The sequence below is a fragment of the Oncorhynchus keta genome, unplaced genomic scaffold (assembly GCF_023373465.1).
Source record: "Oncorhynchus keta strain PuntledgeMale-10-30-2019 unplaced genomic scaffold, Oket_V2 Un_contig_7946_pilon_pilon, whole genome shotgun sequence".
In the NCBI taxonomy this organism is placed as follows: domain Eukaryota; kingdom Metazoa; phylum Chordata; class Actinopteri; order Salmoniformes; family Salmonidae; genus Oncorhynchus; species Oncorhynchus keta.
In genome coordinates, this window is record NW_026289771.1 from 1 (window position 1) to 23,024 (window position 23,024).

At 44.3% G+C, this 23,024-nt stretch overlaps 1 protein-coding gene across 5 annotated transcripts; it reads left to right on the forward strand.

Moving 5' to 3' along the window:
- Positions 1-3,336: 3,336 nt before the first annotated feature.
- LOC118375803 (poly(rC)-binding protein 3-like) lies at positions 3,337-23,018 on the forward strand. 5 transcript variants are annotated; one of them, XM_052512044.1, is made up of 8 exons: positions 3,337-4,199; positions 5,310-5,432; positions 21,035-21,209; positions 21,454-21,477; positions 21,631-21,672; positions 21,792-21,908; positions 22,064-22,195; positions 22,408-23,018. In XM_052512044.1, exons 3-8 carry the CDS (start codon positions 21,129-21,131, stop codon positions 22,729-22,731), a joined length of 720 nt encoding a protein of 239 aa, XP_052368004.1. In that variant the 5' UTR covers positions 3,337-4,199; positions 5,310-5,432; positions 21,035-21,128; the 3' UTR covers positions 22,732-23,018. The 5 variants fall into 5 exon arrangements, with proteins under 5 accessions (XP_052368004.1, XP_052368009.1, XP_052368007.1 ...); XM_052512049.1 differs by having other exon boundaries at positions 3,343-4,199; positions 21,631-21,663; XM_052512047.1 differs by lacking the exons at positions 3,337-4,199; positions 5,310-5,432 and adding an exon at positions 12,460-12,537.
- Positions 23,019-23,024: the final 6 nt, after the last annotated feature.

Sequence of the window (23,024 nt, forward strand, 5' to 3'; positions counted from 1 at the left end):
GCTTGGGGATATTGTCCATTTGGAAGACCCATTTGCGACCAAGCTTTAACTTCCTGACTGATGTCTTGAGATGTTGCTTCAATATACAGTGCCTTGCGAAAGTATTCGGCCCCCTTGAACTTTGCGATCTTTTGCCACATTTCAGGCTTCAAACATAAAGATATAAAACTGTATTTTTTTGTGAAGAATCAACAACAAGTGGGACACAATCATGATGTGGAACGACATTTATTGGATATTTCAAACTTTTTTAACAATTCAAAAACTGAACAATTGGGCGTGCAAAATTATTCAGCCCCTTTACTTTCAGTGCAGCAAACTCTCTCCAGAAGTTCAGTGAGGATCTCTGAATGATCCAATGTTGACCTAAATGACTAATGATGATAAATACAATCCACCTGTGTGTAATCAAGTCTCCGTATAAATGCACCTGCACTGTGATAGTCTCAGAGGTCCGTTAAAAGCGCAGAGAGCATCATGAAGAACAAGGAACACACCAGGCAGGTCCGAGATACTGTTGTGAAGAAGTTTAAAGCCGGATTTGGATACAGAAAGATTTCCCAAGCTTTAAACATCCCAAGGAGCACTGTGCAAGCGATAATATTGAAATGGAAGGAGTATCAGACCACTGCAAATCTACCAAGACCTGGCCGTCCCTCTAAACTTTCAGCTCATACAAGGAGAAGACTGATCAGAGATGCAGCCAAGAGGCTCATGATCACTCTGGATGAACTGCAGAGATCTACAGCTGAGGTGGGACACTCTGTCCAAAGGACAACAATCATTCGTATATTGCACAAATCTGGCCTTTATGGAAGAGTGGCAAGAAGAAAGCCATTTCTTAAAGATATCCATAAAAGTGTTGTTTAAAGTTTGCCACAAGCCACCTGGGAGACACACCAAACATGTGGAAGAAGGTGCTCTGGTCAGATGAAACCAAAATTGAACTTTTTGGCAACAATGCAAAACGTTATGTTTGGCGTAAAAGCAACACAGCTCATCACCCTGAACACACCATCCCCACTGTCAAACATGGGAAGAATGGTTCAAATTGATGGGAAGATGGATGGAGCCAAATACAGGACCATTCTGGAAGAAAACCTGATGGAGTCTGCAAAAGACCTGAGACTGGGACGGAGATTTGTCTTCCAACAAGACAATGATCCAAAACATAAAGCAAAATCTACAATGGAATGGTTCAAAAATAAACATATCCAGGTGTTAGAATGGCCAAGTCAAAGTCCAGACCTGAATCCAATCGAGAATCTGTGGAAAGAACTGAAAACTGCTGTTCAAAAAAGCTCTCCATCCAACCTCACTGAGCTCGAGCTGTTTTGCAAGGAGGAATGGGAAAAAATGTCAGTCTCTCGATGTGCAAAACTGATAGAGACATACCCCAAGCGACTTACAGCTGTAATCGCAGCAAAAGGTGGCGCTACAAAGTATTAACTTAAGGGGGCTGAATAATTTTGCACGCCCAATTTTTCAGTTTTTGATTTGTTCAAAAAGTTTGAAATATCCAATAAATGTTGTTCCACTTCATGATTGTGTCCCACTTGTTGTTGATTCTTCACAAAAAATACAGTTTTATATCTTTATGTTTGAAGCCTGAAATGTGGCAAAAGGTCGCAAAGTTCAAGGGGGCCGAATACTTTCGCAAGGCACTGTATCCACATAATTTTCTTTCCTCATTATCCCATCTATTTTGTGAAGTGCACTAGTCTCTCCCGCAGCAAAGCACCCCCACAACATGATGCTGCCACCCCCCGTGCTTCACGGTTGGGATGGTGTTCTTCGGCTTGCAAGCATCCCCCTTTTCCCTCCAAGCATAATGATGGTCATTATGACCAAACAGTTCTATTTTGGTTTCATCAGACCAGAGTACATTTCTCCAAAAAGTATGATCTTTGTCCCCATGTGCAGTTGGAAACCCTAGTCTGGCTTTTTTATGGAGGTTTTGGAGAAGTGGCCTCTTCCTTGCTGAGTGGCCTTTCAGGTTATGTTGATATAGGACTCGTTTTACTGTAGATATATATACTTTTGTACCTGTTTCCTCCAGCATCTTCACAAGGTCCTTTGCTGTTGTTCTGGGAATGATTTTCACTTTTCGCACCACAGCACGTTCATCTCTAGGAGACAGAACGTGTCTCCTTCCTGAGCGTTATGACAGCTGCGTGGTCCCATGGTGTTTATACTTGTGTATCATTGTTTGTACAGATGAACGTGGTACCTTCAGTCATTTGGAAATTTCTCCCAAGGATGAACCAGACTTGTGGAGGTCTACAATTATTTTTCTTGGCTGATTTCTTTTGAATTTCCCATGATGTCAAGCAAAGAGGCACTGAGTTTGAAGGTAGGCCTTGAAATACATCCACAGGTACACCTCCAATTGACTCAAATGATGTCCATTGGCCTATCAGAAGCTACAGAAGCTTCTACAGTGTAGAAGCTTCTACAGCTTCTACACCCAAACAAGGGCACTGCGTTCATCCACCTCTCGCCTGCTCGCCTCCCTACCACTGAGGAAGTACAGTTCCCGCTCAGCCCAGTCAAAACTGTTCGCTGCTCTGGCCCCCCAATGGTGGAACAAACTCCCTCACGACGCCAGGACAGCGGAGTCAATCACCACCTTCCGGAGACACCTGAAACCCCACCTCTTTAAGGAATACCTAGGATAGGATAAGTAATCCTTCTCACCCCCCTAAAAGATTTAGATGCACTATTGTAAAGTGGCTGTTCCACTGGATGTCATAAGGTGAATGCACCAATTTGTAAGTCGCCCTGGATAAGAGCGTCTGCTAAATGACTTAAATGTAAATGTAAATGTTCTAATGCCATGACATCATTTTCTGGAATTTTCCAAGCTGTTTAAAGGCACAGTCAACTTAGTGTATGTAAACTTCTGACCCACTGGAATGGTGATACAGTGAATTATAAGTGAAATAATCTGTCTGTAAACAGTTGTTGGAAAAATTACTTGTGTCATGCACAAAGTAGATGTCCTAACCGACTTGCCAAAACTATAGTTCGTTAACAAAAACGTTTTTGGAGTGGTTGTAAAACAAGTTTTAATGACTCCAACCTAAGTGTATGTAAACTTCTGACTTCAACTGTATGTAGCAACTGCAGATTACCCCTTTAAGGTGGAGAAAATGGGAAGGGGCAGAAGACAGACAGCACAGGTGTAATGAGTTTCCTCCTCTTCTTCCGAAGAGGAGAGGCGAAACGGATCAGAGGACCAATACGCGGCGTGGTAATTTTCCATGGTACTTTTTTAATGCTTTAAGGTACACATGAACAAACTAACAAAACAAGAAATGTGAAAACTCAAAAACAGTCCTATCTGGTGCACACACAGAGACAGGAAACAATCACCCACAAACACACAGTGAAACCCAGGCCACCTAAGTATGATTCTCAATCAGAGACAACTAATGACACCTGCCTCTGATTGAGAACCATACTAGGCCGAAACATAGAAATTCCCAAAACCTAGACAAACAAACATAGACTGCCCACCCAACTCACGCCCTGACCATACTAACTAAATACAAAAACACAGAAAATAAAGGTCAGAACGTGACAACAGGACTTCCTTTTAGAAGTCATAAAATATGAAACAGTCTGATTCATCGTGGTAGGCTTTGCTAAGAAGCGTTCTGATGTAATAGCATATTGCATTCAGAGCATTTCTGTCCTCAGTCCAACAGTGAGTTGTATTTGAACACAGCGACCAACGGAGGGCACTGTTATCCTGTTGAAACAGCAGCCACAGCTGTAAAATTACTAGTGTCCTTTGGCAGGCCAAGCACATTGAACACACACGACTTGTCCTAAACCACCCTCAGAGTGGCAGGTTATCATTGCGTTATGTGCCATTGATGTTGACGACATCCGCTGACCTCCCACTGTCTATCCGACTTTTCTAATCAAGATCTGGAGACAATGTCATCATCTATATTATGGTAAATTCTATCTAAAGAATTTCAGGGGGTCCAATAGGGGAAATCAGAAATAATAATGGAAAAGCGGTTGATTGAGATAGTCAATGTTCAATCAAAACTCACATTTAACCCCTGCCTGCAAATGTTTGACTCTTTCTCTAGTCTCTGGGTGGATCAGAAGTGGAGACGTGGAATCTTCCATGTTATTCTGGAATGTGGGATAAGACAGGGTCCCATGACATGGACCCCTCTTTGGTAAGAACAGCATGATCTTCTGACATTACCCATTAGGCTGATAATCAACACACACACACGCACATACACACACGCATACACTTTTTCACACAATATAAGGAGGCTGTTATTTTCAGCTGCAGCAGAAGGGAATGCTACTAATTAGAGTTTTTTGTTGAGTTTACTAATGATGAAAGTCATTTAAGCATACACTAATGGTGTAGGTCCACACACTGTATGGTGTTTGTTCTGCCTTTTAGCCAGGGGTGGACTGACCATCTGGCATTTCGGGCAAATGCCAGATGGGCTGGTCCAGTTTTAGCCCATTGGGCCTGTCTAACTTGGGTTTGTTGTGCAAAATTATCTTTATCTGAATAATATAGGGGGCCTCAAGGAATAAAATGGGCCATTGTGGGGCCTCAAGGAAAAATATGGGCCAATATGTTAAAAATGCCAGAGCCGATTTCGGGCCCCAGTTTTATTATCTTTGACCTAGAAGTGGAGGCTTTCACCTACTGGAGAAATACTAAAAGATTAGATGTTCCATAACCTGTAGGTAGGTAGGAGTGGTTCTGAACGGATAGTTCATCACTTCTGCTCTTTTCTATAACCTGTAACAAACACTATATATGGTCTATTCTTGGCATGTAGGTTTCTTACTTATGGTTGGCACAAATTGAGATATGGGGAGGTGAATGGGCAGGTTATACTGTGTGCAAATTAATTACTGTAGTATTTCTATAGTTTAAAAACTGTTTTTGCAGACATTACTGTAGTATTTACTGTAGTGATTCTGCTGACTATAGTATATTGTAGTATTTACTATTGTATTCTACGATGTACTACAAAATGATATAGTAATACTACACATGATCGAGGCATACTTCAGTGTGTAGTATAGTATTCTACAGTATACTAGAGTTTACTACAAAATTATATAGTAAGTACTGTAGTACTCTCTAGTAAACTGAAGCATTTTTTCATGTGGGCTGAAATGATTTATTTTATGCTCTATTTTACAATACAGCGTTTCAGTCATATATATTCAAATATATCTGGAATTTTAAAAAAAGTGGTAACAGTTGTATGTATGTATTCTTAATGGTTCTTATGTTTTCCTCCTCTCTCTAGAATGGGTTGATGCTGGTCCTGCTGGAGCTGATGATCTGAACCAGTCTGTCAGCCACCTAGCTCTCCCTCCTCCAAACACAACCACTGCCCATGTCCTGATCCCAGTGGTCCAGCTTGTCTGTGGTAAGTCCCTCCCTACCCCTCCCCTGCCCTCCCTCCCCTGCCCTCCCTCCCCTCCCCTCCCCTGCCCTCCCTCCCCTGCCCTGCCCTGCCCACTCCTCTTTAGTTTTTTTCTATTAAAAGCACATTAAGTCTATGCTTAACTAAAGACGTCCAGTGCAGTCCATAGGCCTATACCCAAGGCCTATACCCAAGGCCTATACCCAAGGCCTACACCCAAGGCCTATACCCAAGGCCTATACCCAAGGCCTATACCCAAGGCCTACACCCAAGGCCTACTCCCAAGGCCTATACCCAAGGCCTATACCCAAGGCCTATACCCAAGCTGTTGCTGAGTTTAATGTGTAGTGCCAGGGTTGCAAAGGGCCATCTCTGAGGGTCTGGTGACTTTCTTTGCATCTCGCCTCTGTCTGTTTGTTGTGCCACTGTCAACACGCACACGCACGCACGCACGCACGCACGCACACACACACACACACACACACACACACACACACACACACACACACACACACACACACACACACACACACACACACACACACACACACACACACACACACACACACACACACACACACACACACACACACACACACACACACTTGGGGCTAAGGCCACTCTCCCTCTGACACCCAGGGTAACTTGTGTCCTTTGTCACCGCAACTGGCTCTGCCACACTGGCAGCTTTAGCTTACAGCCAGTCAGTGCAGGAGTGTGCAAGTGCAGGCATTTGTGTGTCATTTCTTGTGCATTTGGTGTCTGTGTGTGTGGTCTGTAGCCTACTTGTCAGGGATAAACATGTGTCCCAGTCTCCAAGCTTTAAGTGCTCACCGTGCCACACAAGTGTGTGGTGAATGGTGATACATACAGTATGAATAGAAGCCTCTTACTTGGGCCCTTCTGTGATGTATTCTACAGTGTTTGTATAGTCGTCCCGGTCACCAAGCTATGAGATTGAAGACCTACGGGTGAGAACATGCCACCTCCCTCTGTACATGTGGGTGAGATGCTCCATTTACATTACATTTAAGTCATTTAGCAGACGCTCTTATCCAGAGCGACTTACAAATTGGTGCATTCACCTTATGACATCCAGTGGAACAGCCACTTTGCCAGTTCAACTGATGGGGTCAAGTTCAATTTATATCACACTAATGTGTCGGCAGTATTAGACAAAGTGTTTCCATTGACCCCTGCATCAACAGCGCAGGTATAAACAGGCACACACACACACATCTCTCTCAACTACCAGCAAAATTTACACAGTCATTAATCATCTCAAAACAAGTGATGTATGCTTCAGATACCCTACGAGAAGACAGTCGAAGAGAGAGAGGGAGGAGAAAAAAGAGAGAGAGGAGGGAAAGGAGAGAGTAGAACACAGAGAGAGAGACCCTAGAGCATGGTACATGTAGCTTTATCCATCTAAACACAAAGGGAGACAAAGTCCCCTCTCTCTTCTGTGCCCTCTGCAGATCCTTAATGGAAGAGACAGATATTACAGAGTCCCACGAGCGCTTACACTAGCTGCACCCCGCAGTACTCTGGCTGGTTATAATCTCTGTCCTATGTCCATGGTGATGCAGTACTCTGTCTGGTTATAATCTCTGTCCTTTATCCATGGTGATGCAGTACTCTGGCTGGTTATAATCTCTGTCCTATATCCATGGTGGTGCAGTACTCTGTCTGGTTATAATCTCTGTCCTGTATCCATGGTGGTGCAGTACTCTGTCTGGTTATAATCTCTGTCCTTTATCCATGGTGGTGCAGTACTCTGGCTGGTTATAATCTCTGTCCTGTATCCATGGTGGTGCAGTACTCTGTCTGGTTATAATCTCTGTCCTATATCCATGGTGCTGCAGTACTCTGGCTGGTTATAATCTCTGTCCTTTATCCATGGTGGTGCAGTACTCTGTCTGGTTATAATCTCTGTCCTATATCCATGGTGCTGCAGTACTCTGGCTGGTTATAGTCTCTGTCATGCTGTCCTGTGTCCATGGTGGTGCAGTACTCTGTCTGGTTATAATCTCTGTCCTGTATCCATGGTGGTGCAGTACTCTGTCTGGTTATAATCTCTGTCCTTTATCCATGGTGGTGCAGTACTCTGGCTGGTTATAATCTCTGTCCTGTATCCAAGGTGGTGCAGTACTCTGGCTGGTTATAATCTCTGTCCTATATCCATGGTGATGCAGTACTCTGGCTGGTTATAATGTCTGTCCTTTATCCATGGTGGTGCAGTACTCTGGCTGGTTATAATCTCTGTCCTGTATCCATGGTGGTGCAGTACTCTGGCTGGTTATACTCTCTGTCCTATATCCATGGTGGGGCAGTACTCTGTCTGGTTATAATCTCTGTCCTTTATCCATGGTGGTGCAGTACTCTGGCTGTTTATAATCTCTGTCCTATATCCATGGTGGTGCAGAACTCTGGCTGGTTATAGTCTCTGTCATGCTGTCCTGTATCCATGGTGGTGCAGTACTCTGGCTGGTTATAATCTCTGTCCTGTATCCATGGTGGTGCAGTACTGTGGCTGTTTATAATCTCTGTCCTATATCCATGGTGATGCAGTACTCTGGCTGGTTATAATCTCTGTCCTGTATCCATGGTGGTGCAGTACTCTGGCTGGTTATAATCCCTGTCCTGTATCCATGGTGGTGCAGTACTCTGGCTGGTTATAATCTCTGTCCTGTTGTCCTGTATCCATGGTGGTGCAGTACTCTGGCTGGTTATAATCTCTGTCTTGTGTCCATGGTGGTGCAGTACTCTGGCTGGTTATAATCCCTGTCCTGTATCCATGGTGGTGCAGTACTCTGGCTGGTTATAATCTCTGTCCTGTATCCATGGTGGTGCAGTACTCTGGCTGGTTATAATCCCTGTCCTGTATCCATGGTGGTGCAGTACTCTGGCTGTTTATAATCTCTGTCCTATATTCATGGTGGTGCAGAACTCTGGCTGGTTATAGTCTCTGTCATGCTGTCCTGTATCCATGGTGGTGCAGTACTCTGGCTGGTTATAATCTCTGTCCTGTATCCATGGTGGTGCAGTACTGTGGCTGCTTATAATCTCTGTCCTATATCCATGGTGATGCAGTACTCTGGCTGGTTATAATCTCTGTCCTGTATCCATGGTGGTGCAGTACTCTGGCTGGTTATAATCTCTGTCCTGTTGTCCTGTATCCATGGTGGTGCAGTACTCTGGCTGGTTATAATCTCTGTCCTGTATCCATGGTGGTGCAGTACTCTGGCTGGTTATAATCTCTGTCCTGTTGTCCTGTATCCATGGTGGTGCAGTACTCTGGCTGGTTATAATCTCTGTCCTGTATCCATGGTGGTGCAGTACTCTGGCTGGTTATAATCCCTGTCCTGTATCCATGGTGGTGCAGTACTCTGGCTGGTTATAATCTCTGTCCTGTATCCATGGTGGTGCAGTACTCTGGCTGGTTATAATCCCTGTCCTGTATCCATGGTGGTGCAGTACTCTGGCTGGTTATAATCCCTGTCCTGTATCCATGGTGGTGCAGTACTCTGGCTGGTTATAATCTCTGTCCTGTATCCATGGTGGTGCAGTACTCTGGCTGTTTATAATCTCTGTCCTATATCCATGGTGGTGCAGAACTCTGGCTGGTTATAGTCTCTGTCATGCTGTCCTGTATCCATGGTGGTGCAGTACTCTGGCTGGTTATAATCTCTGTCCTGTATCCATGGTGGTGCAGTACTGTGGCTGTTTATAATCTCTGTCCTATATCCATGGTGATGCAGTACTCTGGCTGGTTATAATCTCTGTCCTGTATCCATGGTGGTGCAGTACTCTGGCTGGTTATAATCCCTGTCCTGTATCCATGGTGGTGCAGTACTCTGGCTGGTTATAATCTCTGTCCTGTTGTCCTGTATCCATGGTGGTGCAGTACTCTGGCTGGTTATAATCTCTGTCCTGTATCCATGGTGGTGCAGTACTCTGGCTGGTTATAATCTCTGTCCTGTTGTCCTGTATCCATGGTGGTGCAGTACTCTGGCTGGTTATAATCTCTGTCCTGTATCCATGGTGGTGCAGTACTCTGGCTGGTTATAATCCCTGTCCTGTATCCATGGTGGTGCAGTACTCTGGCTGGTTATAATCTCTGTCCTGTATCCATGGTGGTGCAGTACTCTGGCTGGTTATAATCTCTGTCCTGTTGTCCTGTTTTCATGGTGCTGCAGTACTCTGGCTGGTTATAATCTCTGTCCTGTATCCATGGTGGTGCAGTACTGTGGCTGTTTATAATCTCTGTCCTATATCCATGGTGATGCAGTACTCTGGCTGGTTATAATCTCTGTCCTGTATCCATGGTGGTGCAGTACTGGCTGGTTATAATCTCTGTTATCCATGGTGGTGCAGTCTCTGTGGTTATATCTCTCCATCCATGGTGGTGCAGTACTCTGGCTGGTCCTGGTTATAATCTCTGCCCTGTCCTTATCCATGGTGGTGCAGTACTCTGGCTGGTTATAATCCTCTGTCCTGTTGTCCTGTCCTATCCATGGTGGTGCAGTACTCTGGCTGGTTATAATCTCTGTCCTATATCCATGGTGATGCAGTACTCTGGCTGGTTATAATCTCTGTCCTGTATCCATGGTGGTGCAGTACTCTGGCTGGTTATAATCTCTGTCCTGTATCCATGGTGGTGCAGTACTCTGGCTGGTTATAATCTCTGTCCTGTATCCATGGTGGTGCAGTACTCTGGCTGGTTATAATCTCTGTCCTGTATCCATGGTGGTGCAGTACTCCGTCTGGTTATAATCTCTGTCCTATATCCATGGTGATGCAGTACTCTGTCTGGTTATAATCTCTGTCCTGTATCCATGGTGGTGCAGTACTCTGGCTGGTTATAATCTCTGTCCTGTATCCATGGTGGTGCAGTACTCTGGCTGGTTATAATCTCTGTCCTGTATCCATGGTGGTGCAGTACCCTGGCTGGTTATAATCTCTGTCCTGTATCCATGGTGGTGCAGTACTCTGGCTGGTTATAATCTCTGTCCTGTTGTCCTGTTTTCATGGTGGTGCAGTACTCTGGCTGGTTATAATCTCTGTCCTGTATCCATGGTGGTGCAGTACTCTGGCTGGTTATAATCTCTGTCCTGTATCCATGGTGGTGCAGTACTCTGTCTGGTTATAATCTCTGTCCTGTTGTCCTGTTTTCATGGTGGTGCTGTATTCTGTCTGGTTATAATCCCTGTCCTGTTGTCCTGTTTTCATGGTGGTGCAGTACTCTGGCTGGTTATAATCTCTGTCCTGTTGTCCTGTTTTCATGGTGGTGCTGTACTTTGGCTGGTTATAGTCTCTGTCCTGACCTACATGTCTGATGTCATCACATAGCACTAAACCGTTTAACCCAGATGTCTGATATCATCACTAATTCTAACCATGGATGGATTTTCCATTAATGTGGTCATTTGATTGGATTAGTGTAACTTGTACTGCATAGGATATGTTATTTAAGCAATAACGCCCAAGGGGTGTGTGGCATATAGTCAATATATCACGTCTAAGGGTTGGTCTTATGCACAACGCAGTGCGGAGTGCCTGGACACAGCCCTTAGCCGTGGTATGTTGGCCATTTACCACAAACCCATGAGGTGCCTTATTGCTATTATAAACTGGTTACCAACGTAATTAGAGCATTAAAAATAAATGTTTTATCATACCAGTGGTATACGGTCTGATATACCACGGCTGTCAGCCAATCAGCATTCAGGGCTTGAACCACCCAGTTTATAATGTCTTATAGAACACTGACAAATCTACAAATCGTGCATTGAGAAATTATGTCTCAAAAACACCAATCTGTTGAGGAGGTGAATAGCGTCAGTGAATGTTGTGTTTGATTAGAAGTTGAAAGGACTATTCCTCTGTATATACGGACACTGGCATTACTAAAGGAAGACCACATACGACACGTGACACAAGAGACAGACTAACACGGTTAAAGTTCCATTTCACCCCATTCATTATTGGTTTTAGCTGCAAGGCAATGTGGACCCATTACTGGCTGCATTGACCACATCAGTGGAGAGGGTCAGGCCATATTTTCCATTAGGGGCTGGGATTGTTGGTGTGGATTATGGGTCTGTGGGGGCACAGAGGGGAAGGCAAGGTTTTTAGAAGGGGAGGGGAGAGGAAGCAGCCCGGCAGAGGAGGTCTGTTGTTTTGACTGAGACAGAAAGAAGTGCCGTGCACTCTTATCCCCACGGGTGTATAATGCTGATCATTGGGATGAAAAGATGGTCAAAGATTACACGACTCTATTCTATGATCAATACAATACTGATTATAACCAATCAGGGCCCAGTTTTTCAAAAGCGATGCCCAGAAATATAAAATGCCTAGAAATAGAATTAATAGAGCGGGAGTCCCCTTTCAAGTCAGTGATACATCTGTCCTATTCATTCTATTTCTATGCATTTAATCCTATCCAATAGGCGAAATCCATACAGATAACTTTAGAAATACTGGGCCCTTGTTAAACTTGTTAAAGCACCATTCTGCATGGTGTAAAGTATGTTGTAAGACAAATCAATAATGATGTTTTTAATGATCCTGCAGCCCAGGATACATCAGTTGGTTGTATAAAAAGTATTGAGTATTGATATAAAATGTTCATTGGGTCAGGGGAAGTGCTTAGATAATCACCTCTCCAAAAAGTCCCTTCGTGACCCCCCCCACACACACACACACACACACACATAGACACACTCACACAACACTCATTATTTGGTACTTCAGCCCCGCCTCCTTCAGTCACCACGTCAACAATCACTGGCGGGATCGACTGTTCCTCCTGATCCCTCTCTCCCTCGCTCCCTCTCTCCTTCACGCCCTTCTGCCTCCATCAGGCCTGCCTGTTCCTGACAGGGGACTGGGGTGGCTATGGGGAGGGTGCTTCTCCCACCGAGGGCTAGTCTGGGTTGGGCTGGGCTGGGCTGGTCACCTTGCTGGAGGCTATGAGGGAAAGTTTACATATAGAAGCAGGCCAGCCAGCCCATACCTCAGAGTGTCCATTGTCCTCCATGTTTGTCTGATCCCAAACTGAACCTCCATCTTCTCCTCTGGAACTTTCCCTTCATCTGAACCGGTAAGATACTGTATACTGCCTGACCATATGAATACTACTAGGTAAAGAGGCCTTCTACAAGACTCACTCTGGACCTTTTGCATGGACTTGAGATGTAAATATCCTTGCCATCTCAGGCGCGTAATTAGTATGTGTGGTTGCTATAGGGGTTTGTATATGTTTATAGTAAAACATGTACTGTGACTGCCTTGGGATATGGAGGAATACATTGGTCATGTCCCAATACTCTCAAATGTATTTCCTTCCTTATTTCCTTTCCTTCATGAGCACTGATAGGTGCAACGACTGGGACAGGTTTCCCAGTTCCACAATATCACTTTCACCTATCAAGTCCTTTCAGACCAGTGGGCCCTAAGGGAAGGAGACAAGGAGAGGACGCTGTCTAAACTATGGGGACAAGGCCTTAATAACTTGAGGAAAAATGGTAAAGTTCAAGTCTGTGTCTGTGGGGCTTCCACCATGTACTCTTGGTTTTGAAGGAGAGCCAGCAGCGTTATTTGAATATAAAGCAGATTCCCTGTGACACTGTGCCTCTCTCAGCTTCTTGTGATTCAATGTGGAGCAAATTTAATGCTCTATTTGTGGTATTCTCCCATGGGCCAATCGACAGGCGGGGCGGTAGGGCGGGTGTTTTTTGGGGGGATAGATAGATAGATGTTGAGTGTTTAAGAGGACATATTTAAACCGAGATATGCTTCTTGTTTCCCTCTGAACAATTTAAATTTAGGTGGGACACGCTCCTCATTGTTTGTGTTGCCCCTAATCCAATGCCTGTACCCCTGTCGCCCATATCGCCCCCCTAAACCCTACATTCTGTCTGTGCTGCTGGGGTCCCTGCACAACTGTCCATCTGACACCGGGTTGGATTTTAGCTGGATTGGATAATCTGGACGGGATGCCTCTAAAGCTCCCTGTAATTCCACAAACACTCACACACACACACGCAGATTAAAAGACAGCCGGGAGGAGCCAGGTTGGTTCGAGGGCGGCTGGATGTTACGACAGACATGTGATGTGGGATTTGGGCTTTGACCTCTCTATCGCCATCTCTCTACCAGCCTCATCCTCCAGGGCACACAGACCACCACCCCAACCCACAAACCAACCACCCTGGTAGTCCCTTGTCACAGACGTTGGGGGTCTGTGGGTTTGTGCTGGTGTTCCTTGGCGGTTGTTGTATCTGAAAATACTTTGGGTGTTGTGTTCATGATCAGCAAGAGAAGAAGGCAGTGGGTCGGCGTGTTGTTGAGTTGGTGGGTTGGTGGGTTGGTGAGTTGGTGGGTTTGTGAGTTGGTGGGTTGGTGGGTGAACAATTGACCTACAGGACAGGCGAGTGCCTGGGGGTGGCTATGCAGACTTTGACACCCCCCCTCCGTAGACATGCCCCAATGCCAGTGTGCCTCACTAGGCACCCCCTTTGTTCCGTTTGGGGGTCGGGGAGGGGGGACGGTGACCCCATCCCGCCTCATCATACAGCCTATTTACAGTAGACCACAACATCGTCAGTGTAGTCAGGGTATCACACTGACACAAATTGTTCGGCTAGGATGCAAGGCTGTTTCATTTCGTCATTTTATTTACAGAGGGGTCACGGGTTCTCTGTCTCGCCCATGTGATTTGGCCTTTCCAACCAATCAGATATCCCGATTCAGACTGGGCATAGCAAAGGAGAGAGGGAAAAAATCATTTTCATTCTGTGTTTTTTTAATCTTTTGCGAAACGTCGAAAGTGGTCGCCATCTGTTTTACGCTGCACGAAGGTAATGCCTATTTTTCAGCTTCTAGATCAGGTTTGAGGAAGGCCTCTGATGAGTCCAATGGTCATATTGTTACTATTCAAATATGTATTTATTTTTATAAACATATATGGTGGAAATGTAAAATAGTGCAATTGACTGTATCATATGTACGTACAGTAGGCTACTGTTAGACCATGTGTAAAAAAGGCTTCATGGGTAGTCTCCTGGCTTTAAACTGGCAGCAGGAGATATTGGCCAATGTTGAGTTGGGAAATGTCTTCAATAATGAATGAATGTCTGTAGAGTTATCGTTAAGTGGTGCGGGAACAGCAGCCGTTGACATGTTGCGAGTTTATTATTTCAATCCCATCGTTATTTGAAACCCCTTTGTTTTGTAATACAGTGGACATCGATCTGACTCCATTGTTTTAGCCGTTGCTCTTAGTGTGTCCTTCATTAGGCAAATACAAAGGGTGTTGCGACCCCATGTGTGTGCTGTGAAAGTATTTCTGTATTCCCTTGAGAATCGCCGGTTAGCTTGTTGGTTGGTTGGACCCCTTTCTTTGTGGTCCCTCCATGTTCCCTGCTATTGACTCACCCTTGTGATCGTATACATTGGGGCTAATTGTTTAATGGAATTATCGGTTAATTGTTCCTTTAAGGTGGGTTCTAATGACATTGTGATGTTTTGCAGATCAGAAGTGGCGTCGTTCTATTGCGATAGGTTCCGCTGACCTTGTCCACACTGAATGGTAACAGAACCTGAAAGCCCATGAGATGGATGTATCTAGTCCTCACGACCATTATCCCAATCATCCTCACTATCAAATTAGCTCTCTTGATGGTGTTCTTGGTCTGTAGGAACAGTCAACGTGTCATTTGTCATTATCACTAATTCATGTGAACCGTGGGATTGAACAAAGGAAGCACCAACTCGTTGGAATGTACGTTTCCTCCATAATGGTCAGGACAGGTTTAAAAAGATCACATAATTGTTCAAATATTGCAGAATCGACATCTCAAATAACAATACCGAAGGCTGGCACTATTTTCTGTTGTTGAAATGATCAAATTGATATTTGTATTGGAATTTAGAAAACTAAATATCATTGTAATCTATCAAGGAAGTAAAAATACTACGATCAAAAATTATATTATAGAATTTAAAAATGATTTAAAAAAGATATGTGTTTACACTCGACCCATTTAACATGACTGTGATCTGTAAATCCATGCATGCTCATTCAGAGGAGCCTTGACTTAGTGACAAGCTAATCTAAGATGGCCGACCGCCCGCTCTTCTTTTACCACCACAGCCACAGTACAACATGGTAATGCTACAACGCAAAACGGGGTCTACATTCTCTATCCCGTCGTAGGCAATGGCACATTTTACAACCCCATTTTGTGATTGGATTCTAATTAGGGGACAGTGACAAGTGTTTTTGGGGCCACCCATGCCCCATCCCTCTCTCCAGTGTCGCCTGGCCTGGTGAGGGCACTACACAGTGAAAGGGAGTGAGTGGTCGCCCCCGTTTTGACTGTGATGTAGGCTGAGGTCTCAGCGAGGGGGTGGCTGATCTAGAGTGACAGCTCTAGAGTGTACTGTCACAGCCGGGTAGAGGAGAGGACGCCCCCTCCCTCCTTCTCCCCCCTCCAATCACACTGCAACCAAAGCCTAGTTAGCGTCAGATGAGACCAGAGCTGCTGCTCACATCTCAGTGTCCTGCATCTACAACACATTCTATTCTATTCTATTCTATATTCATTGTCCCCCATGTCTCTGGCCCCTTCGGTACAACAAGAAGTATATTTGGTTATTTTATTTTCCAACAGCAACACAAGTTCAACTTGAATATCTAATATCAACATGTACTTCTCTGCTGTCCACTGTGGCCCTTACTTACTGACAGCAGGGCATTTTGAATCCAGCATTCCAATCTATTAGAAGTAGAATGATGATTTTAGTGACAGGCTCAGTCATGCAGGAGACGGTTCTGCCTGAGTCATGAAAGTAGATGGAGTTCTTCATATGGGGTTTCCTTCTGTGACGTCCTCATGGTATTGAGGATACATAGGACATCCTTAAGGCTCAACACAGGCCGTCTAAAAGGTGAGAGGTGATTGAAGCGGCATATCGGTGCTATTTGAGGGAGCTAACTTGCTTTTAGTGAGTAGTTCACTGCAGCTATTTTCCTAATGAAAAGTCTGTTTAGTGCGTTCAGAATGTAGAATGGACTGGATCCCCTGGCTGACGTTTCTCTTGGCTCCTCATAACAGATTACAATGCTGCGTCACTCATCTCTTATCTTTGCCAGCAAACGTGTATTCCCTTTTCTAGTTTGCTTGTGTGATAATGCATGCTCTATTAATTACACTATGATTGAGCTCAAAGGTCATTTGTAGAATCGGGGTCAATTAGAGTCGGAGCAGGCCAACATACAGAGTATATGAATGTGGGGTGCACTGCTTGTGAGGAGCCAATGTCTTGAGTCACCCTCAGTTTAGTGGTCTCCCTCTCTCTACTGCTTTGGCTCACAAGTGTATGCTTACGGAGGGTTTATATCAAAATCATAACGACATATCTCTAGCTCGCTGGATTAAAATGGAACAGATGACGGGGCTTTGGCCGAGATTATACTGCAAGTTCTGTCCTCCATTTTCCCATTCCTCCAGATCTCAGTCTTTTTCTCACGTGCCCTGTAAGAGCCTTTGGGTTGATGTTTCATATAATCAGTCTCTGACTTTGTGGAGATTTTCAAACAAAACACATTTTCCAACACAATCTCCAATCTCTAATAAGGAAATCTTAAAGATGCTGATTGCATGTTCTCTTTGGTCTAAGCTTGAGCAAGCATACAGTACACACATGCACATGCACCAACTCACACACATGCACATGCACCAACTCACACACATGCACATGCACCAACTCACACACATGCACATGCACCAACTCACACACATGCACATGCACCAACTCACACACATGCACATGCACCAACTCACACACATGCACATGCACCAATTCACACACAGCTGACCGGAAGCAGGGAAGGGCAGAGGTGAGGCCGGATAAGGTGAGGCAACACTGCAGAGAAAATTGCTGGCTCATTTCTACAGTGCATGATAAGACTGCAGTGCTGATCCACTTCCAGTCAGTGCGTTCCTTTCTTTTGCCCAGCACTAATCAAGGCATCTGGACGGCCTCTGTCTGTCATTCCCGGGTGATGTCACCCAATTCTCCCAAATATCTTTCTCTCCATTTTTTCTTTCTTTCCTTCCTGACTGCTGACAGAATCATTTCAGGTGATCAGTGATGGCGTCACTTCTATTTAAGTCTCACCTGTCTCAGTGGAGGGGGCTGTGACTGTACTCACTCAGAGCTCTCTCTTGCTCACCCTCTTCAGATACTGAAGTCAGCTATCTTTTCATATTTAGTCAAGTGTTCTCAGTCACTCACAGTCCAGTGGTTCTACATAAGAGGAGGCATCCTCCATTGTTAGCTCTACATTAAAGAGCCAAGGAATGAAAAGAAAGACAGGCAGATGTAAAGCTTCTTCTCCAGGAGTGATGCTGCACTGGGCTGAGGGCAGGCAGGGCAGCAGACGAAGGAAGAGATGAAAGAAAAGGAAGAGCCATTTTGTGCGCGGTGTTGTCCACCCAAGCGTAAAGCGTGATTAATTCAATAGCAGAGCACCATAGAGGAGGAGGCCAGCAGCTCTGCAGCTCAACATAGCTCTCTCTGACCCACTTACTAACTACATCAGATGTCATGAGAAATACTGCTCTCTCTATCTACCACTTTCTCTCTCTCTACCTCTTTCTATCTCTATCTCTACCTCTTTCTCTCTCTCTATGCCTCTTTCTATCTCTATTGCTCTCTCTCTCTCTCCCCCCTCTCTCTCTCTACCTCTCTCTTTCTACCACGTTCTCTCTCTCTACCTCTATCTCCATCTCTCTCTACCTCTTTCTATCTCTATTGCTCTCTCCCCCCCTCTATCTCTCTACCACTTTCTCTCTCTCTCTCTCTCTCTCTCTCTCTTTCTCTATCACTCTCTCTCTCTCTATCGCTCTCCCTCTACCTCTCTATCTCCCTTTTTCTTTATTTCCAACTTGTTGATGTAATAACTCTGTTAACAGAGAGGATTGAGAATGGTCAACACATACATTGTGCAGAGCACTGAAAATATACTTGAAAACACTATTGGTCAAATGCAGACAATTGGTTTTGATAATGTAGTGTTCGGTCGGACGCATTTATTAACCTTCACTCTGTTGCCTCACCCTTGAGTACAGTGGTATTGTGTCCTGAATTGCATACCCTACTAATAGATTCTAATACATAACTGATTGCGCTCAGATTCAAATGTGAACGGTTTGGGATTAAATTAAATATCATTCAACCAAGGGACACAATAGGCACATTTGAAGATAAAACAGGATTTGGGATTTTAAATGTCTGTTTTTTATGCTACCGCTGTCTTATATAGAGTTCCGTCTGAGAATGGTGCCTAGCTGTTGAAATAAAAAGCAAGTTGACTGGAAGGCATGGATGGGGCATGGATGAATCATGAGTCTGTGACCTAATTCTATTGTGCTGCAGTGGATGAGGGAGAAGGTGGTGGATGGTAGGAGAGCTATTCAAACACACCACCAGGCACACGAGAGAAAATACATTCTCATTTCAGCCACACATGACGGCTCTCAGGTGTGGACCTGATTGGAGTCGATATGATTTGTTTTCTGCATGCCGTCTTTTGAAGAATTCTTCAAATACTCAACCCAATTCGAAGGCATTTCCATCAACATGTATGCCTTCACAAAGACCAGAAGTGGTAGCTCCATATAAACCAGTATTTTTATTACAATACCACAGAGAGTGGTTACATCCTCTCCTCCAGTTCTATCACCAAAATACCACAAATAACCCTGGTAACCCCTGGCTCCAGCAGTCCATTGTGCCACGGTCCCAGCCAGCCTACCACTCCCCACGTGCACCACCCCCCCACTTGGTTTTAGTGGGTTTATTTCTGTCCCTGCCCAGGCCCTGTGGCAGACCTGCACCACTGGCCTGGCTCTTAAACCCAGATTAAGGCTTTTTATGTAATCTGACCTCTGGGAGATTGGAGAGAGACAGCTGGTTGCAGAACCCTTTCCTCCCTTATCTCAGAGACCTCTGGTGGCCTCCCACTCTCTCCGTTTGGCCTATCATTTGGCCTACTCGCTCTTTCCTTCTTTCTTTCTACAACGGGTTGGTCAAAGCAAGCATTGTGATTGGTTGAGATGTGTTCTAAGCCATACACGAACAAACAGTTTAGCAGGGGTAAGCCTATGACGTAAAAATGGACATCTTGTTTTCTGTTCCATCTGAGAAATCTCTACGCATCTAGTGTCTCATCAGCCCAGCCAGCCAATTCATTAACTTGGTTTCCACTGCAAAAAGCATCTTGACATTTTTTCCCCCATGTTTCTAGCTTAATATTTGGGTTTTATAACAACGGGGGTTTGTCCAGACATCGCTGTCTGTCTCTTGACATTTGCAACATTGTTTCAATATTGAAATTCGATCTAAGAATGAACGTGTCAGGCAGGACGAGATGGACATCTTTTCTCAGCCAGTCGAAATCAACATCGTTTTTATGGATACATATGGATACATACAAAGAAATTGAATGCAGAAACATTGCTGTTATTCTAGCTGCATGGTTTGACGTGACTGTGTTAGTCGTAGTTGGCTAGCAAGCAATGGATAAGAACGTTGCCAGCCATCATGGCAACGGAACATTTAGAATGATATCCATAGATCTAGAACGGGAAATATTTTCTCAACCAGTCGAAATCATGAATCAGTATCCTTTGTATGGATATAAATAAAAAAGATCAAACAACATTAAATGGAGCTACAACTAACCAACCAAACAACATGAAATGGAGCTACAACTAACCAACCAAACAACATTAAATGGAGCTACAACTAACCAACCAAACAACATGAAATGTAGCTACAAATAACCAACCAAACAACATGAAATGGAGCTACAACTAACCAACCAAACAACATGAAATGGAGCTACAAATAACCAACCAAACAACATGAAATGGAGCTACAACTAACCAACCAAACAACATGAAATGGAGCTACAACTAACCAACCAAACAACATGAAATGAAGCTACAACTAACCAACCAAACAACATGAAATGGAGCTATAACAAACCAACCAAACAACACTGTAATGTCCTTCCTAGTCTCTTATGACAGCCTTAGCTCATTTAGTTCTGGGTTCAGGGATTATGGCCTTCCCTGTCCCTATACTTTTATGATGTACACGTGTAGGATCTTAATTTGATCACCCTTTTGTTGCTCAGTTTCGTAATTTACATGAATTCACTGAAAACCAACACACAGTATTGCACTTTTCATGTAGGCTACTTTTGGCCAGCTAAATAGCCTAACCACTGATCAAGCAACATTTTGGAGTAAACGTTCAAATCCTGTTGCTGCAGGATTCTTTTGCTGTGACAATATAGGTCAAATTAAGATCCCAGAGTTAATGATTTTCCTCCAGAGTTAAAGCACTGTCTGCCACTCACACAGTCTATAAAACTCGTCCTGTCTGAACAGAACTCGAATGGTATTCATGAGCAGGTTCATTCAAAGATGATATCCATCAATGTTATCCAGTGGTAGTTTGGTAACTCTGTTTCCAGTGGGCCTAATATTGAGTGGTCCTGTCTCATCCTTCTTGTCTTGCAGGTGACTGGTTGGCTGGCTGTTCCATAACACTCTCATTGGCCCTGGGACTCCTCTTCTACGTGACCACACCCCTTCCTTCACATCCAATCCCAACATGGAACCACCCAAGGTGCAGCAGCCAGGCGAAGGAGGCCTCAACGTCACCCTCACCATCAGGCTTCTGATGCACGGCAAGGTACAGTACACACCGGCTGGGTTCCAATACTCTCATATGGCTTACTTTCCTTATTTCCTTATCTCCTTTCCTTCACGACCACCGTTGGCTGAATGTGCTGGATAGGTTACTGTCTATCAAGTGTTTTTAGATCAGTGGTTGTGAGGGAGACGAGGAGAGGTCACTTTTCAAGGTTTTGGGGATAGTCTCTGTCATGTGTTGAGTTGGACGTTGACGCTAACTGTTGTTGAACCTCTGTTTACAGGAGGTTGGAAGCATCATTGGAAAGGTAACTATCATGTTCATAAACACATCACAGTCGTATGAATATTACAAAACTGTTTTAAGATGAGTACATTTTTTTAATGTGACATCTCTCCGATGTTTTAACTGTTGTCTGTCTGCTGTCTGTTTCTTGTCTGTCTGCTGTCTGTCTTTTCAGAAAGGAGAGACAGTGAAGAAGATGCGTGAAGAGGTAAGTGCAGTATGTATCCCATAATGCACCTTACCCAGTTTAAGAATGCATATTAAATGGATAGTATTCCATTTAGTACTTCATGATCTCCTTTATTTCTCTGACTGTGTCTACTGTTTGACCCGCAGAGCGGTGCACGCATCAACATCTCTGAGGGAAACTGCCCAGAGCGGATAGTTACCATCACCGGACCCACAGATGCCATCTTCAAGGCCTTCGCCATGATCGCATACAAGTTTGAAGAGGTATCTAGCATACATATCTCCCTCAATCTCCTCTTGGTCGTGCTTCATTTTACAACGTCTGTTTTACAATTTTGTGGCAGTTTTAAAATGCTGTTACACCAGGTATTTTAATACAATACTATTATGCTGATATGACCTTTATGGTTTCTTCCCAGGATATAATCAACTCTATGAGCAACAGTCCAGCCACCAGCAAGCCTCCTGTCACCCTGCGTTTGGTTGTCCCAGCCAGCCAATGTGGCTCCCTCATAGGGAAAGGAGGCTCCAAAATCAAAGAAATGAGAGAGGTAACAAGGGCATAATTAGTGATAAGGATTGATTGAATTTACTTGACAATTTATTAGTTAGTTAATGATTCATTCGCAAAGAAATGCACATTTAGCCATTACATTTTTATTAGTCGTTTGTTTAGGAATCGTTCCTTTCTGGCTTGAGGACCAGCTATTTTTCATTGCACCTTACACAGTACACATGCTCAATAACAGTCTTCCCACTTCAGTCCACAGGTGCTCAGGTACAGGTCGCAGGGGACATGCTGCCCAACTCCACTGAACGAGCAGTCACCATCTCAGGAGCTCCGGAAGCCATTATCCAGTGTGTCAAGCAGATCTGTGTTGTCATGCTAGAGGTAGAGTGTGGAGGGATGAAGGAGGAGGGTCTGATTCAGTCCTCCCGGGAATACACAGGAAAATACATTCACACAGACCTTAGGAATCAGCTAAAAATGTACAACGTGGATGTACATTTTTTTTTACAGTCTCAAACATCTAAGGAAGGAATTAGGATCTTGGTCAGTATAGACCATGGGACAAAATTATTATAACAATGTTGTAGATGATGGCTTCCCAGGTTGCAATGATATAGCCGACCTATGAGGTAAAATCATGTGATTCCAGTTGTCAGTGTGCTCTTAGACACAACACCTATTTCATGTCACTGCATGCATCCACAGTAAAGAACAATAGTGTGATGTAGTGAGTGTCACAGACTGTCTTCTCCCAAGGCACTGTCCCTCAGTCTACAAAACCTCTTCCTGACTTCTCTTCTTTCTTTCTCTCTCTCTCTGTCTCTCTCCCGCACTCTCGCTCTCTCTGTCTGTCTATCTATCTCTCTGTC

What these genes read in the sequence shown, in the direction of transcription:
- LOC118375803 (XM_052512044.1), top strand. Translation starts at nt 21,129, where the DNA reads ATGGAACCACCCAAGGTGCAGCAGCCAGGCGAAGGAGGCCTCAACGTC. An exon ending in GGCTTCTGATGCACGGCAAG is followed by an intron (nt 21,210 to 21,453) that starts GTACAGTACACA and finishes CTCTGTTTACAG; the next exon opens with GAGGTTGGAAGCATCATTGG. An exon ending in TCGCATACAAGTTTGAAGAG is followed by an intron (nt 21,909 to 22,063) that starts GTATCTAGCATA and finishes GTTTCTTCCCAG; the next exon opens with GATATAATCAACTCTATGAG.